This window comes from Bidens hawaiensis, unplaced genomic scaffold (genome assembly GCF_021521415.1).
Source record: "Bidens hawaiensis isolate Kalapana, Puna unplaced genomic scaffold, B.hawaiensis_p1.1 tig00002772_1, whole genome shotgun sequence".
NCBI lineage: Eukaryota > Viridiplantae > Streptophyta > Magnoliopsida > Asterales > Asteraceae > Bidens > Bidens hawaiensis.
In genome coordinates this window covers 1155921-1173900 of record NW_027491150.1, presented here as the reverse complement: position 1 = coordinate 1173900, position 17980 = coordinate 1155921, and the positions used below count along the sequence as shown (strand labels likewise).

The window sequence follows — 17980 nt, the reverse complement described above, 5'->3', positions numbered from 1 at the left end:
GGGAGCTAGTGATGTAAGTGATGTGGAGAGTTGTTTTCTCTTAACACAAGATAAATGCATTTATTATTTAAACAACATAAGTAATTAATTCGGGGAAAGTTAACGTGCAAATTAAATTAACGTCCTATTTGTGATAATCAAGTAGAGTAATTATACATACAAGCAGAGTAATTATGTAATTACATAACTACTTTGCTTGTATATACAATTACTCTATTTGATTATCACAATTAGCACGTTAAAATCATTTATATTTGATCCAAATCCTAATTAACTCAATAAGTAAATAGTTTCATATTTTTATATTAAAAAATGAACACACGACTTTTAAATAATTAGATATTTCATCTATCTTTAAACATTATTAGTTCTACTTACATATTGTTGAGACCTAAAACCATACCGAATGAGTTAGGGTTATGATCTCGGGTAACAACGCAAGGAGAGGTGCCTCCCGTTTGAATCCATCATGGTTTTATTGTGTCGTTTTCTTCTTATCATGTTACAAATTGGATTGCAAAGACATAAAATACTCGTTAGAGGGTTTGGGAACTCGTTAGGGCAATTTAATGCTCAAGTCATTTGGATTGTCATTTAAGAATAGTTTATATATATTGTATAATATCACATTACACAATCACATGCATGTGTGTATGTAGATAGATAGATATATAGATAGTAAAAACAACCTCCTTACATGTAGAGGTGTACAAAACCAGTTTTTCCCAAACCGAACCGGTTTGGTTAAAACTGGTTTGACCCAAAGCGGTTCAGTTTAGAAACCGGTTTAGGATCAAGAAAGGTCGACCTGGTCCGGCTCGCTTCGATTCGGTTTAAAACCGGTTTGGTAGATCATAAGGGGAACTGGTCCCAGAACCGTCGGTTTGGGAACGATTTGGGTGAAACCAGTTTTAATGTTAAACCAGTTCGATTTGATTTGCATAAAACCGGTCCCAAACCGGGTTTTTTTAACACCTCTAAAGCTCTACTTATATGTAGAAAAGTATATGTATCTTATCATTTACTTGGGCTCAACAATGTTTTGCCCACTTATGTTGGGTTGACATGATGGGCTTTGACTCATTTACAAGGATCTCTCTTCACAAATCAAACAACTATTAAATTAAATCTTTAAATGCACGGATACAAAAACTGTGACTATATGTCTAAATACCAAATCAGTTGATTAGACAACTTAAACGTATACTTGAAATGAATGTCAATTGTAACTAAACATGGGAACCAAAAGCCTCTAACCTATAAGGTTTAACAAAAAATACTAGTGCAAGCATCTCCATTACCAAAAGGCTTTGAAATCTAATTTTACCTATATAGACAAATATTATATTTTTTATTTTCAATAAAAAATGGAATCGCTTGGAAATCTACGTATTTATAAATTTATCATATTTTCGTCAAAAGTCTTATCTTTAACTTTTGCGTTTCAGCTATGTATCAGTGGGTGTTAGAGTTCGTCAAGAGTTCATCTTTGACGTCATGCGTACCATATGCATGCATCCGTGATCCGCCTTATGGTGGTTGACTTGTTGTCCATAATGAAAGTACATCTAGGGTTAGTGTATAAAACCTTTAATCCTACATTCGATCCAAGCACATGGGCAAAATGGGCGAAGCAACCATTATATCCTATAGTCGAACTTAGGAAATAAGTGTGTAAAAACATTATGCAAGTACACAAGTTTTTATAAAGAATAAGCTAAATACAAATATGTTAATATCTTTTATTATTCAAACAATACAAGTACACCTATTTCACCTATTTGAATCCATTAAAGTCGGACTGGGATGACTTTAAGTGGTACATTCTTTTGCAATGTGAGTCCAAACTTCTCGCTCATGTCCATATCTTTTGCTTTTATGTTTCCTTCGAGTTTCCAATTGAACTTCTGAATCAAAGAACCTAACATTATATGCAATATTCTATGTGCCATATTCAATCCCGGACATATCCTCCTCCCTGCACCAAATGGAATGAACTCAAAATCTTGGCCTTTATAGTTAGTATTGACATCAAGAAACCTCTCCGGCATGAACGATTCTGGGTGTGACCACACTTTTGGGTCTCGCCCCATCGCCCATGCATTACAAAGGATTTGTGCCTTTTTAGGCACCAAGAAGCCTTGAATTTCTACGTCACGTATGGCTTGGTGAGGGACGAGAAAGGGGGCCGGAGGATGTAACCAGAGAGTTTCTTTTATAACAGCTTGCAGATAAGGAAGTTGAGGTAGATGAGATTCTTGTAGTATATTTTCCTTGTGTTCCACCAGTTTTATGATCTCTAATCGAGCCACTTCCAATTTGTCTGGGTTGTGAATAAGCTCAGCCATGGCCCATTCTAATGTGCTTGATGTTGTATCGGTTCCCGCTATAAATAACGCCTAAAATAAATTATTAATGATAAATTGAGAATGCCAATATAAACCTGTCATGACATATTTAGAAAATATTTACTTACGAAAAACAAATGTCTCATGTCATTTCGATTGATTGAAGATTCATCGATTTGGTTGAGGTTGAGCAGCACGTCTAACACATCATTGTTTGTTGATGAAGATGACAGTGCTTGCACCCGTTGATCAATAACCCTATCAATGATAGTAATGATCTTTTTAGCATAAACATTTGCATGTTGAAGTAATCCTTGAGGATCAAGCGATTTGAGAATTGGAAAAAAGTCTCCTATGTTTGGTTTCCCTACAAGTTCCATTATAGCCCATACATTGTCTTTGAATTCTTGTGATGTCAAGGAATCATACTGTGCAAAATCCATTGAAAATATGAAGTTTGAGAGAATATTAAGACGCCCTGCTTGCGGTGCGCACATATAATGTATATATGTGTGAACCCTTGGGTGGGCAAAAGTAAAATTGCACTAATTTTGACGTTATTTTACTAATCACGTGAAAATAACGTTAAAAGTGGCGGAAGGTTAATCAGGCATCATGTGGTGGCGTTGATAGCCGAAAGACAAGGGCACATGCACCAATCAGCCGGTGTCCCGATGATTGAGTGTTATGTGTTATGTCCAAGGCTTGATTCAAAACTACTATCGAGCCGGGGGTCTCACCGGAAGTAGCCTCTCTATCCCTATGGGATAGAGGTAAGGCTGTCTACATCTTACCCTCCTCAGACCCTACCATAGCATTGCTATTGGTGGGATATACTTAGTACGATGATGATGATGACGACGATGAGAGAATATTAAGAGATGTAGTAAATGCCACTCCACCTATGCTCACGGCCCTTTCACTTGTACAACACTGATTAACATGATCGATAAGTTCTTTTACCTAGAAGCACAATAGGAAATTAATAGATTATGTGTCTTTCTATATTTTCGTCAACTAAAATACAAACAAACAAGCGTATACAAAACACCCCATTTGTAACATAGCTATTTGTTTGGTCCATGGAATGTATAATAAGGACAAGTGTTTCCTATATTTCATGAGATACAAAGGTTGCGCTCACTAAGACCCTCTAAAAAGAACAAACTTGATGCGTAAAATCTATAATATATATAAACGAAACAATAAAAATCATACGTGTCGTGATGTGGTCGCTCCTCTTTTTTTGGAGTCACCAGATTTGCTTGATTTTTAAATGGAGGATTCTCATGCATTTGACCCGAATTCACGGGTATGAGTCTCATCAAACCCATATATTTTCTTAAACGGGTTATAAAATCTCATTAAATTAAAAACTAATCTCATCAAATATTTGATTTAAAAATCCTATAAAGTAGGGATATACTAAAAATTAATATATGATTTATTTAAAAAAGATATATATACTATTTATAATTACAAAACTAATTTTATAGTAAAAAAAAATAAACGGGTCTTGGGTCTTATCAAACCCATATAGCTTTTAAACCGGGTTATAACATCTCATTTATTTATGAAACAATTTATTATCAAACCATAAATATATTATAAACTTTCATACGATAAAAAATATAAAAATTCAAAAAATATATAGATATTAAAAACAAATAATATAAAACAACCCCCGTAATACGCGGGGATAAAAACTAGTATTATATAAAGTAGTATAATCGATCAAATAATACAATACACATTGAAATACTATAGAAAAAAAAACACAAATAACAAGTTAGAATTAATCTTTTAAGTAATTAAATATGTAAAATTGATCATTTAATATATAGTTAAAAAATTATTAATAATTAAATCCTACAAAATAAAACTATGCAATTTCTTATAAAAGAAAACCATATGAAAGAAGATTTAGACCAAAATAAACTAGTTTAATTAACCCACCTATGTCTTACATAAAACCAACATACAAATATAATATCTGCTACCTTCTTTTGGCGTAGGGTTTCACTAGCATCTAAACGTTGCAATGAAAACATATACTCTTTACTTATTCTTCTTAGCCTTCGCCAATGATCTCCAGCCGGCAAAAACACTATGGAATGGTTATTGTGGTCCACCATTCTTGCCACATCGGGTACTGCTCGGCCAGAGAACGAGTGGTCATGTGTTTGAAAGAATTCTTTCGCTATATCCGGTGATGAAACAACTATAGTTGTTATAGTTCCTAACTTTAGTGACATTAAAGGACCGTAACGCCTAGAGAGTTTTGCAAGAGAGTGATGGGGTTTGTTGCCAAGTTGTAGAAGGTTCCCGATAACCGGAAAGGGGAATGGTCCTGGTGGAAGGCGTGAGCGGCTACGGCTGAAGAGGGTGATAGTGATAGTGACAGTGATGCATGTTAAAAGGAAAGCAAATAAGAAAGAGAGAGTGAGAGAAGCGTACTCCATGTATCCTTGTATTGTTGTCTTGTGTGGTCATTGGGTGTGTTTTTATGATAATTGATGATACTTAAATCATTGGATATATATTGTGTGGCATGCAACCCACTTTCGGAATATCTAAGTTTGGAAGAATTCAAGATTTTCTATATTGTATTAAACATTATCTTTCTTTAGTAAATTTGATTTTGGTCTAACTATGTGGGGTACGTGATGGTTAAGGCTTAGAAGTTAGAATTTTCTGGTTTCAAATTTAAAATTTGACTTGATTAGCATGGGAGGTAGTGAGCTCATTTAGGATAACATAGTGTTCCTGAGTGAGTTAGTCTGAAACGTTGAAATCAGTATAAACGTATGGCATATCGTCTTTATGTTAGGATAAAACCTGATGCGAACATTTTTGGTATAAAATGGGCATGCTTGACACATTTTTGGTATAAAATGGGCATGCTTGACGCCCTCATCATGGATGCCTAAGGCGTAATCTTTCTCTTTAAATTATTTGTGTTTTATATATATTTCTCTTATTAGCTACATGGTATAACATTTATAAATATCATTTAATTGTTTTCTTTTTTGGAAGAAACCCGTATACTGCGTCTTATCCTAAAAAACCGTTAACATAACTGACTTCATAGATGGTTTTATATTGGGGGTTCTTTTCACCCTTCCCTCATGGTACTACTTCGTTATCGGTCACTCAGGAGTATTAGCCTTGCAAGGTGGTCCTTGCTGATTCACACGGGATTCCATGTGGCCCATGCTACTTGGGTCAGCGTAAGCTAGTGATGCTTTCGGTTACTGGACTTTGCCATCTATGGTGCAACAATCTACTGCTTCGCCTAGTAGAGTCTCGGACTTAAAGGCCAACCTCCTACATCTGATCCTGGGCGAAGCAACCATTAAATCCTATTATAGATGTGCATAATTATGGAAACAAGTGCATAAGTTGCACTATGCACGTTTTTTATATAAAGGACGAGCTAAATACAAATATATTAATATGTTTTTTATTCAAATAATACAAGTACACCTATTTGAAACCATTAAAGTCTAAGTAGGATGATATACGTCTATTTATACATCTCGAATCCCTTATAAAGTTATGTTTATTTAATGTTTTAAGTTCGTTTAGGTTCGAGTTTTATAATCTTTTATTATTTAAGGTTTTGAGTCAAGTTTTATCTATTTATTATGTTTTATATCTTTTGGTATCTTGAGTGTTAAGCTTTAATTCTTTCTATCATTTCATGTGAAGGTTAAGTTCGCGTTTTGTTCGTTTTACTCGTCAATGACTACATGATTAGTTCACTTAGAGTTTCGATTTGTTTTCATGTAGATGGTGGCTTTGGAGTCAAGGAAAAGAAATTCTAGAAGTTTCTCGTCGTTACTTGGAGTTCAAGAAAGGGACCTAACATGAATAAACAAGAAATAAAAGCAAAAAACGAAAATTCCCTAAAAAGGGTGCCGCGCCGCGCCTAGGATGCCTAGGCCGGGCGCCTAGGCCTTCTGGTCAGCCAAAAATTGCAAGCCCAAGCCCATTCTCGCTTATATAAACATCTTCATTCCCTAGCCGATCCTAAGTTTTTTGGCAGCCCATTTCAAGAGTGTTTTCAAGGTTTTGAAGGTGATTTGAAGCTAGGAACTAAGGAGGATCGAGAGAGCTTTCATCCGGGTGTTCGAGGATCAATCGCAAAGGGTTTTATCGCTCTAACTTTCGTTCCTTGTTCATTATTCTTGATATCTTTCCTCTTTGTTTTTAAGACTTGTTTAGGATTGTTTTTAATAATGATTCTAGGCTAGACTTCATGTCTACCTAGGTTTGATGAACATGTTTGATGCATGATTCTTGCTTTGGAAATTTGTTTGATTATGGTTTCGTTATATTAATAGTAAAGACTTGATTTTGCTTTCATGATGCATATGAATGTTTATTATCTTGATTGATTGTTAATTCTAGCTTCACATAGATCTTATATCTCTTGATTGTGTTCTTTAGATTTAGGGTTTATGTTTAATCATTACTTTGTGTTTTGATTATTGTGGTTGAATAGGCATATTAGATCATAGAAGCTAGTTGACAGTTGGTTAGGGTTTTGAATGTCATGCTAAATTCCAATAGCTGTAAGGTGAGGAGTTGTTCGTGTCTTGGTCAATTGCATGCTAGGATAGATTGTGACAATATTCTTACTTAGTCTGTTGATCTTTGTTCATGATGACATGATGAGTTCATCAAGTTATCTAGAGTTTAGTGTTTCGTAAGATTGCTTGCTTTAAATACTATTAATTAACCCTAGTTGATGACTTTGCGGAAATCAATATTACTGATTGCTTAATAATCTAATAATTGTTCTTTGGGATTTCATTTGATTCAGTCAAAGGTCCTTAGGGTTTGTTAGATGAACACGTTTAGAAATCAGTTTTCATAATCATGTTATTCGTCCATTGCTTGATGATTGTTGATGCATGGGATTCTTACCTAGGTAGATTCCTTCTCTGATTGGTTTCGATCTTGTGTTTAGTTGCTTGTTTCTCGTTTACTTGTTTATTTAATTTCCTAGTTTAATTTTTAGTTTAAAATCCCCCTTTAAACATTAATAATAAATAGTCGTATCATAAGTCGAGTCTAATTAGTTAATTAACGTAATTTATAGAGTCCCGTAGGTTCGATATTCTGGACTTACTTAGCTTTAGTACAATTGAACGGTTCACTTGCCGGTGTTTTGTGTAGTTGAGTCTTAAGTCTAGTTTTTATTACTTGTTAATTTAGTTAATATTAATTGACTGTTTTAAGCACATCATGGGATGACTTCAGGTGGTACATTTTTTTGCAATGTGAGCCCAAACTTCTCGCTCATATCCATATCTTTTGCTTTTATGTTTCTTTCGAGCTTCCAATTGAACTTCTGAATCAAAGAACCTAACACTATATGCAATATTTTATGTGCCATATTCAATCCCGGACATATCCTCCTCCCTGCACCAAATGGAATGAACTCGAAATCTTGGCCTTTATAGTTAACATTGACTTCAAGAAACCTCTCTGGCATGAATGTTTCTAGGTGTGACCATACTTCTGGGTCTTGCCCCATCTCCCACAAATTACAAAAGATTTGTGCATTTTTAGGCACTATGAAGCATTGGATTTCTACACCACGAATGGATTGGTGAGGAATGAGAAAACTCGCATTGCACGTCTAACACATCATTTATTAACATGAATGTCCACAATTAAGTGTATAAAACATTTACTCCTACATTCGATCAAACACATGATAAAATATGGCTAAAGCAACCCGATATAGAGGATTATTCATTATATGCCAAGACCATTAAATCATATTGTGAAACTTGGGGAACAAGTACATAAGTTACTACTTAAGGGATCATAGGCCAAGGCTAATAAATCATAGTGTGAATACAGGGAAACGGATACATAAGTTACATTATGCAACTACATAAGTTTTTATAATAGGTAAGCTTTATAGTTGTAATGAAAATGAAAGTACATCTATTTTTAACTATTAAAGTTGGAGTGGAATGGCTTTGAGTGGCACACTCTTTTGCAATGCGAGCCCAAACTTTTCGGCCATATCCATATCTTCCGCTTTAATGTTTTTTTCGAGCTTCCAGTCAAACTTCTGAATCAAAGAACCTAACGTTATATGTAACATTCTATGTGCCATATTCAATCCCGGACACATCCTCCTCCCAGCTCCAAATGGAATGAGCTCAAAATCTTTGCCTTTATAGTCAATATTGACTTCTAGAAACCTCTCTAGCATGAAGGTTTCTGGTTGTGACCATACTTGCGGGTCTCGCCTCATCTCCCATACATTACAGAGGATTTGTGCATTTTTAAGGACCATGAAGCCTTGGATTTCTACGTCACGTATGGCTAGGTGAGGTACCATAAAAGGTACCGGAGGATGTAAACGGAGTGTTTCTTTTATTACAGCTTGCAAGTAAGGGATTTGGGTGAGGTCAGATTCTTGTAGTATACTTTTCTTGTGTTTCATAAGTTTGATGACCTCTGCTCGAGCTGTTTCTAGTTTATTAGGGTTGTGAATAAGCTCAGCCATGGCCCATTCCAATGTGCTTGATGTTGCGTCAGTTCCCGCAATAAATAAAGCCTACAATGAAGTTTAAATGATAAAATGCAAGGGCCAATATATACCCACCACGATTTTTTGATGTCTCATTTAGCTATTATACGGGGAAACCTGTTGACATACTTAAAAAAAAGACTTACGTAAAACAAATGTATTATATCGTTTCGATTGAATGAAGATTCATCCATTTGGTTGAGGAGCAAGTCCAAGACATCGCTGTTTGTCGATGAAGTTGATCTTGTTTGCAACCGTTGATCAATAATCCTATCTAAAATAGTCATTATCTTTTTACCATAAACATTTCCACGCCGAACTAATCCTTGGGGATCAAATGATTTAAGAATTGGAAAGAAGTCAGCTACATTTGGTTTTCCTACAATTTCTACTAAAGCCCCTACATTATCTTTGAATTCTTGTGATGACAAGGAATCATATTGTGCACAATCTATTGAAAACATGAAGTTCGAGAGAATATTAAGAGATGTTGTGAATGCTAGTCCTCCAATGTTCACGGCCTTTTCACTTGCACAACACTAATGATCTATAAGTTCTTTTACCTGAAATTAAAATGAGACGCGAAATTAGTCATTAAATTCTTACAGACTAAAATAATTAAATTTAATCCTATTTTGTTGTTATCTCATTTAGCCATTTGTAACCACTTTTATTCACCGTCAGTCCACCACATTTATTCATCGACAGAAATAAGTCATTCATGATGTGAGTGATAGTTTGTATCCCTATTTTTTATTTTATTTCTCAACCTTGATTAATATAGTATTTAATGTTTTATTATTTGGTTGTCTTTTAAGTTTTAACGTATTATTAACTGGTTGTACGCTTTAACATCGGTCGGTGCTCACGGCGAAGCACGGGTGGGTAACCTCTAGGTAGTGTTTGGTATATGGTAATAGGATAAAGAATAGAATAGTCCATTCAAAGGGAATGAAATTAGCATGTTTGATTGAAGAATGGAAAGAAATCATTCATTACAAAAAGAATGTCATTCCTTCTATTTCATTCCTCCCACACCCCCTTCTTTCGTTTTGATTCCTTGTTAATCTATTTTTGATTTCTCCATTTTGACTCCTCTATTTTAGCAATTATCTTCAGTTCATTATAATTTTCTTGTAAAACCAAAAAAGTATACGATTAAACTACACAATCCATTTCAATAGTTGTGATTTTCTATCATCTAAACAAGGAATTGATTAAAATCAAAAGTTTGAATAATTTTAAATTTATTTTAGTTCAAAACTTTGAATTAATTTAAAATTTTATTAGTTAATATATATCTATTTTCATGATACAAATTTATTATAAATTACAATTGGAAAATGTTGTGAAAATTGGTAGAAAAAGTATTTTGAAACGGAGTATTTTTGTCATTTAACAAAATATTTCAATTTTTCATTGTTTCCATATACCAAACAACACATGGAAATGATTCATTTCAATTCCACATGGTAACCAAACATGACAATGAAATGGTAATAATTCATTTCATTTTTTCCTCCATTCCATTCCATACTTCATTTCATTTCCCCTTAATTCCATTATCCCGTACCAAACAAACCCCTAGTTTATATTATAACTAACATGCACATTTAACCTATTTACTCGTCATTTTCTTTTGATTATTCTCAAATAACTTGTGTTGTTCACCTTAAAGAAAACTAAATACGATGGCTATGCTAGTAATATTTTTTCCCAACATTCCAGCATAAATTTTATTTGAAAACGAAGTTGTATTTAGAATGGAATCTTTTTTTTTGAATTGAATAGCCATACGAGTGCCAGTGTTGTACTTGTACTGTGACGAACCGAACCGATTCGACTGGACAACATTGATATCAGTATCAATATTATTGAGCAATGAGCAACTGTTGGCACAATACTGGTACCTTGATGACTCGAACCAATTCCGAACGAATATCGGTACCGGTATTGGTATTATACTGGAATCGATATTTACTTATATGGTTTTCGATGGATGTACAACACATGTTGATATTCTTTTGGGCATATCATGACTTTATTTTTTGGGTTTTCTCTTTACATTGTTATAGTGAGTGTTGATACCCTAACAAACCGAACTGACATATACCGACCACAACCCCCCCCCCCCCCTCTCACGCAAATGAAACATATTGGTATCCAAATTAAAGGGCCTTTGGGCCTTTGCTGATACCCTAGGGAATGCTGAGTTACCACTAAAATTTTTTTGGGGGTTTAACACATTAGGTGAATTTTAACATCAACCTACATGATCTAATCCAGCACAAAGTCTAACTCAATTTAATAAAATAGAGAATAAGTCTTACCGAATTAACTAATGAATAGCTAACAGACAAATTAGGCACCATTAAAGAAGCAGTATGAATCGCAACATTTGCTGGAGACCCTCACTAATCAAACTTGCAAATTGTTTGAAACCTTTTTTTATGAAAGCCTTTTTTTTAATAATAATAAATGATTACTATGACAAGAAGGAGTAAGTTTTGCTTAAACCACAAAATAAATATATATTTTATTATTTTCTTACTTGAACTTAGTTACTTATCAACTACTAATAACTACGGATGGCAAAACAAACCCAAATGGATTATTTTGGGTCAATATAGATAATTTTTAAAATTGGAATGAGTTAGGATGGATCAAAAGAATTTTTCAAGAATGTCAAGACGGGTTGAGGAAATGCTAGTGACGTTCGGTTATGGGTTAAAATGGACTAAAATAAGCTCCATCAAACTTTATTTTAAACAAAACCCACGAGTCCGAATAGAAACCAATAAATCGAAACCGAAATTATTGAAACCGAACAAATACCGAAACCGACCGAAATGAAAAAAAAAAAAGAAGCAAATTAATAAGTTACTTTATTTGTTATGCACGTCTGTATAAAATATTTAATTTTTATATTAATATTGCATTTGACTTTATTTATTTATTTTGTACGTCTGTAAAAATATTTATTTGTTTATATTAATATTGCATTATTGGTTTGGTTTTGTGTCATATATTATTTATATTTATAATTTTGTTTTTTGTTTCGTTTCATCCTTTTCAACTATTTTAATTAGTTAAACTTTAAAAAATAATAAAATAAAAGAAAAATTATCAATTCCTTTTAGCTAAATAATAAAGAAAACAATAAACCGAACATGTTTTGATATCCTTTTAGACATACTTTCTGTCGCAACACGAAAATCGAATACCTTTTGTGTTTTTCTTTTGTTATTTTTTTAAATTAGGAAGATACAAACATATGTATGAACATAAAGAGATGTAAATATAAACACATGCACATTGTTACCTTCTTCTGGCGTAGGGGTTCACTAGCATCTAGACGTTGCTTGGAAAAAATATACTCTTTGCTTAATCTTCTTAGTCTTCGCCATTGATCTCCGGCTGGTAAAAACACTATGGAGTACTTATCATGGTTCACTATTCTTGTGGCATCGGGTACTGATCGGCTAGAGAACGAGTGGTCATGTGTTTGAAAGAATTATTTGGCTATATCCGGTGATGAAACAACTATAGTTGTTCTAGTTCCTAACTTTAGTGACATTAAAGGACCGTAACGTTTAGAGAGTTTTGCAAGGGAGTGGTGTGGGTTGTTGCCAAGGTGTAGAAGGTTTCCTATTATTGGTAAGCGGTAAGGCCCTGGCGGAAGGCGTGAGTTGCGACGACCGCCGATAGCATAGGCGTATGTTAATAATAGGAAAGAAAATATGAGAGTGAGAGTTAGATAATCGTAATCCATCTATGTTTGTTTTTTGTGTGTAGGGTGTGGTTTTTGATTATTGAGTACCCTCAATTTATTGGAGTTGTGTGGGGTGTGTTATTTGACTCTCATTATATACTAATCAAAATATAAATAAATACCTTTACTCCTACATTCGATCCAAGCACATGGCCAAATGGACGAAACAGCCACTAAAATATTAAATCCTATAGTTGAACTTCCGAAATAAGTGCGAAAGTAACATTATGAAGTGCAACTACACAAGTTTTTATAATGGATAAGCTAAATACACATATTTCACCTATTTGAACCCATTAAAGTCTAATTAGGATGACTTTAAGTGGTACATTCTTTTGCAATGTGAGTCCAAACTTCTCGCTCATGTCCATATCTTTTGCTTTTATGTTTCCTTCGAGCTTCCAGTTGAACTTCTGAATCAAAGAACCTAACGTTATATGCAATATTCTATGTGCCATATTCAATCCTGGACATATCCTCCTCCCTGCACCAAATGGAATGAACTCGAAATCTTGGCCTTTATAGTTAATATTGACATCAAGAAACCTCTCCGGCACGAATTTTTCTGGGTGTGACCATACTTTTGGGTCTCGCCCCATCGCCCATACGTTACAAAAAATTTGTGCCTTTTTAGGTACTATGAAGCCTTGAATTTCGACATCACGTATGGATTGGTGAGGAATGAGGAAAGGGACCGAAGGATGTAACCGGAGAGTCTCTTTTATAACAGCTTGCAGGTAAGGGAGTTGAGATAGGTCAGACTCTTGTAGTATATTTTCATTGTGTTTCATAAGTTTAGTGACCTCTGATCGAGCCAATTCCAGTTTGTCTGGGTTGCGAATAAGCTCAACCATGGCCCATTCCAATGTGCTCGATGTCGTATCAGTTCCCGCAATAAATAAATCCTACAGTAAATTATAAACGATAAACTGAGAGGGCTAAAATAAATCTGCCATGACATATATAGAAAAAGATTTACTTACGAGAAACAAATGTCTCATATCGTTTCTACTGAATGAAGATTCATCCATTTGGTTGAGGTTGAGAAACACATCCAACACATCATCTTTTGTTGATGACGTTGACCGTGTTTGCACCCGTTGATCAATGACCCTATCAATGATAGTTAGTATCCTTTTAACATAAACATTTGCGCGTCGAAACAGTCCTTGGGGATCAAATGATTTAAGAATTGGAAAAAGGTCTGCTATGTTTGGTTTCCCCGCAACTTCCAATAATGCCCATACATCATCTTTGAATTCTTGTGATGACAAGGAATCATATGGTGCAAAATCAATTGAAAACATGAAGTTTGAGAGAATATTAAGTGATGTCGTAAACGCCAATCCACCTATGTTCACGCCCTTTTCACTTGTACAACATTGGTTAACATGGTCGATAAGTTCTTTTACCTAGATGTACGTACAATAAGACGTTAAACGATTACGTACTTCTCTATATATGTTTCATCAAACTAAAATGCAACACAAAAAAAAATCATAAAAAGCTTACTTGTAGTCTAACTATTTTTAGGATGAATTAAAAGTAAACATTTCCTCTATCCTAAAAAATAAAAAGACCATAGAGTATAATCAAATAATACATAGAAGACCTTTTAGTTGAATACACAAATAACGAGTTAATCTTTTTTAAGTTATTTTAATTAAATATCTGAAGTTGATGATTTATAAAGTATACAAACACAAGAGTTCACAAAAAAAAATCATCAAAATATTATCAAATCCAAAAAAGAAAACCTAAAGTTCAAGATTTATACCATAAATAAACAACTTCAACCCACCTTTGTCTTACATAAAACAAACATGCAAATATAATATTTGTTACCTTCTTTTGGCGTAGGGTTTCACTAGCATCTAAACGTTGCATTGAGAACATATACTCTTTGCTTATTCTTCTTAGTCTTCTCCAATGATCTCCAGCCGACAAAAACACCATAGAGTACTTATTATGGTCCAACGCTCTTGTGACATCGATTGTTACTCGGCCAGAGAACGAATTGTCATGTGTTTGAAAGAATTCTTTGGCTATATCGGGTGATGAAACAACTATAGTTGTTATAGTTCCTAACTTTAGTGACATTAAAGGACCGTAACGTTTAGAGAGTGTGGCAAGAGAGTGGTGGGGGTTGTTGCCAAGGTGTAGAAGGTTTCCTATGAGCGGTAAAGGGTACGGTCCTGGTGGAAGGCGCGAGTTGCGGTGGCGGGAGATGGTGGTGGTGATGGCATAGGTGAATATGAAAAGGATAGGAAATAAGAAAGAGATGGTGAGATCAATGTAGTCCATAACTATGTGGAGTGTGTTTTTTGATTATTGTTTTGAGTGATGACACTTAATTTATTGTAGATGCATGTGTGACCACCGACTCACGCGAAACATCTAAAAGAAAACAAATCCTATCCTATCCTATCCTACTATCATGCTATACTAATTAATAAATAAAAGAAAATGTTGAAGCTTAGGTGTCAGGACTACGTTCACTCCGAATTCCTAATCTATCGTCTCATTAATCTTAATTATCCATGAGTCATAGATTAAAATCATTTTATCACTAGGTTATAACATAGTTGGGTAGATTTTTTTTCATTATTCAAAAGCGTATAAATGTCACTTTTATAATCACCATTCAAAAAGTTTGTACGGGTCATTTTAAAAACGGACCTTATTTATTTCATTTTATTTATTTTCCGTTGATTTTTTTAATTTGTTTCAAATAATAAACTTTATTTATTTTTATCATTTGATAAAATTCTATGTAATACACGGATTCAAAAGCTAGTAACAATAATCATAAGGGAAAATGACCCATTTGACCACATAAATTCCTTGACTAACCCTGTGTTCTTGAGTCTCGTTTAACGAGGGGGGGGGAGGAAAATATGAAAAAATCATATTCCAAAGATTTTTTAAGAAAATGGGAGGGGAAATGAGAGAAAATGCTAGAAAATTTCAGCTATTATCATCCTCCCAAATTGGAGATATATGAGAGAAAATATTTGTGTCTAATTATAACTTCTATTAAATCCTAAATTACCCTTATATCTAACTCAATGTAGTAGTTTTCTTAAAGGGTATAATAGGAAAATTGTATCTTTTTTTCTTTTCCTCTTAACTCGGGAACACCTAAAATGTTTAATTTCTTTTTTGTTCCTTTCATTTTCATTAAACTCAGGAACACGAAATAAAATCACACATTTTCCTTCCCCTAACTTTCTTTCCTGTCATAATTCCCCTTCCTTCCTTCCCTCCCCTCGTTAAATGAGACTCGGGATAATACCTAAAATGACCATTTTCTAAACGGAATGATCTACCATAACAGATTTGATCACATCCGGCAAATCTATCTAACACACTTTCGTTTTTGAACCAACCACATCACATCTTGACACATATACACTTAAACTACCGGCCCCGACCGTTTATTAAAATCCGACCGTTTAGTTTTGGCGTCGACCGTTTAGTTTTGGCCCCGACGGAATATATGTGAAGGATGCCATAATAGATATGTCGGTTGATGGAGTATATATGATGGCTCGACGGTATAGATCCGTTGGCCGACCGTTTATTAAATCGTCGGACCGACTGTTTAATAAACGGTCGGCACCAAAGCTAAATATTCGGTTTTTTAAAAACGGTCGGGCTCTACAATTTAATTGTATATGTGTCAAGATGTGGGTTCAAAAACGAAAGGGTGTCACATAGATACATCGGATGCCAGTTCTATTATGGTGGATCATTTCGTTTAGAAAAGGACCATTTTTGTATTATTTAGTGGAGGGTTAGTCAAAGATTTTGTGTGATCAAATGTATCATTTTGTTCATTTTTCCTATAATAATAATAATAGTGGCGAAGCTTGGGCTTAATCACAGGGTGACTGAAGTTACGAATTCAAAAATTTCCGGGTCGGCGATTCGATTCATGTCGGTGATTTGGGTCGGGTCGGGTCGGGTCGGATCAAACAATATGACATCTATATATCTTATTTTTCTTCATTTATTCAAACAATTGTTCTTATAATAAAAAAACAAAATAATTTTTTAACTAACAAAGACCTAAAATATTCATGATGATGCAAGAGGAAGGATGAGTAGAGATAAGCAAATTCGGTATTGATACCGGTACCGAAATCGGTACAGATTTGGTACCGTTGGTACCGAATAGATACCAAAGTTTTGAGTTTTGGTACCGGTATATCTCAAATTTTACCTTCAATACCGGTATCGAACCGAATATTTTGGTATCATTACCAGCACCTGTACGGTGCCGATCTCATCCCTAATGGTGAATACCTAAAAGAAAAATTGCAAAGACCTAAAATATTTATAAAAACAAATCTTTTATTATTCGACTACTATTTCGTAACTTTTGTTTTATAAATATTGCGAGGTTTTTATAAAAAAAAGCAAACGATGGGGTATTATATTTAAAAAAAATCAGTAGTGACCGGTAGCATTTTGGAAAAATACATCGGGGTGACCGCACCTATAAAAATTTTCGAGAAAAATCGCGAAATTTACCCTACTAACGGAGAAAACGGCAGTGGCCGGGGCCACCCCCGGTCCCCACATAGCTTCGCCCCTGAATAATAATAATAATAATAATAATAATAATAATAATAATAATAATAATAATAATATCTTCTATATATGTATGTATATATGTATATTATATTAAATGATGTAGGGAGGATGTTTGAGTTTTTCATTGAAGACTCATATTTGATTCCCACATACAATAATTTGGAAAGAGCATGAGTGGCTCAATAGAAGAGGATCAGGATCTTTGTGATATTCGGTTCGTTCCTGAGGTTGTACGTCTAGTTTTTATCACCACTGGGTCTTTTCTCCGACATAACTTAGAGGAGTTTAAGGGTTCCGTACGACTAGGCTGGGTCAGATGGCGGTAGCCTTTTGCCATAGAATCACCACGTACGAAATAACTAAGCAACTATCTGTTTGTTGGCAGTTAAAAAAAATACTAAATGAAGATTTTATTGGTGTTGCATGAAACACGTACTACATTACTAGAAGGATTGTTTAATGGACTGCCTCGTTTATTTAAATTAATTTATTATTAGGAAGATAATTAACATCAAACATAGGATTATAAGACTAACCGTGGTGGCCGATGGATTGGGACGATTTTTGGGTGATAGGGGCTACAACACCGCCTCCCGGACGAAATATGGAGCGATAGGGGGGGGGGGGGGCGGCAATTATTTGTCGGGCGAAATGTGTTTGTGTTTAGTAGGGGTGAGCAAATTAACCGTTGTTAACCATTAA

The 17980-nt window shown here is 34.4% G+C and overlaps 2 protein-coding genes across 3 annotated transcripts; both read right to left on the bottom strand.

Annotated features, from left to right (window-relative positions):
• Positions 1 to 1776: 1776 nt before the first annotated feature.
• LOC143621156 (cytochrome P450 76T24-like) lies at positions 1777 to 4940 on the bottom strand. Its single transcript, XM_077092668.1, has 4 exons — positions 4349 to 4940; positions 3229 to 3311; positions 2477 to 2822; positions 1777 to 2399 (listed from the first exon to the last, which is right to left on the bottom strand). The coding sequence occupies exons 1-4, from the start codon at positions 4808 to 4810 to the stop codon at positions 1791 to 1793; spliced, it is 1500 nt and encodes a 499-aa protein (XP_076948783.1). The 5' UTR covers positions 4811 to 4940; the 3' UTR covers positions 1777 to 1790.
• An 825-nt stretch (positions 4941 to 5765) lies between these two features.
• LOC143621154 (cytochrome P450 76T24-like) lies at positions 5766 to 15089 on the bottom strand. 2 transcript variants are annotated; one of them, XM_077092666.1, is made up of 4 exons: positions 14525 to 15085; positions 13663 to 14091; positions 12963 to 13584; positions 5766 to 5834 (listed from the first exon to the last, which is right to left on the bottom strand). In XM_077092666.1, exons 1-3 carry the CDS (start codon positions 14981 to 14983, stop codon positions 12976 to 12978), a joined length of 1497 nt encoding a protein of 498 aa, XP_076948781.1. In that variant the 5' UTR covers positions 14984 to 15085; the 3' UTR covers positions 5766 to 5834; positions 12963 to 12975. The 2 variants fall into 2 exon arrangements, with proteins under 2 accessions (XP_076948781.1, XP_076948782.1); XM_077092667.1 differs by lacking the exons at positions 5766 to 5834; positions 12963 to 13584 and adding an exon at positions 8059 to 8934 and having other exon boundaries at positions 14525 to 15089.
• Positions 15090 to 17980: the final 2891 nt, after the last annotated feature.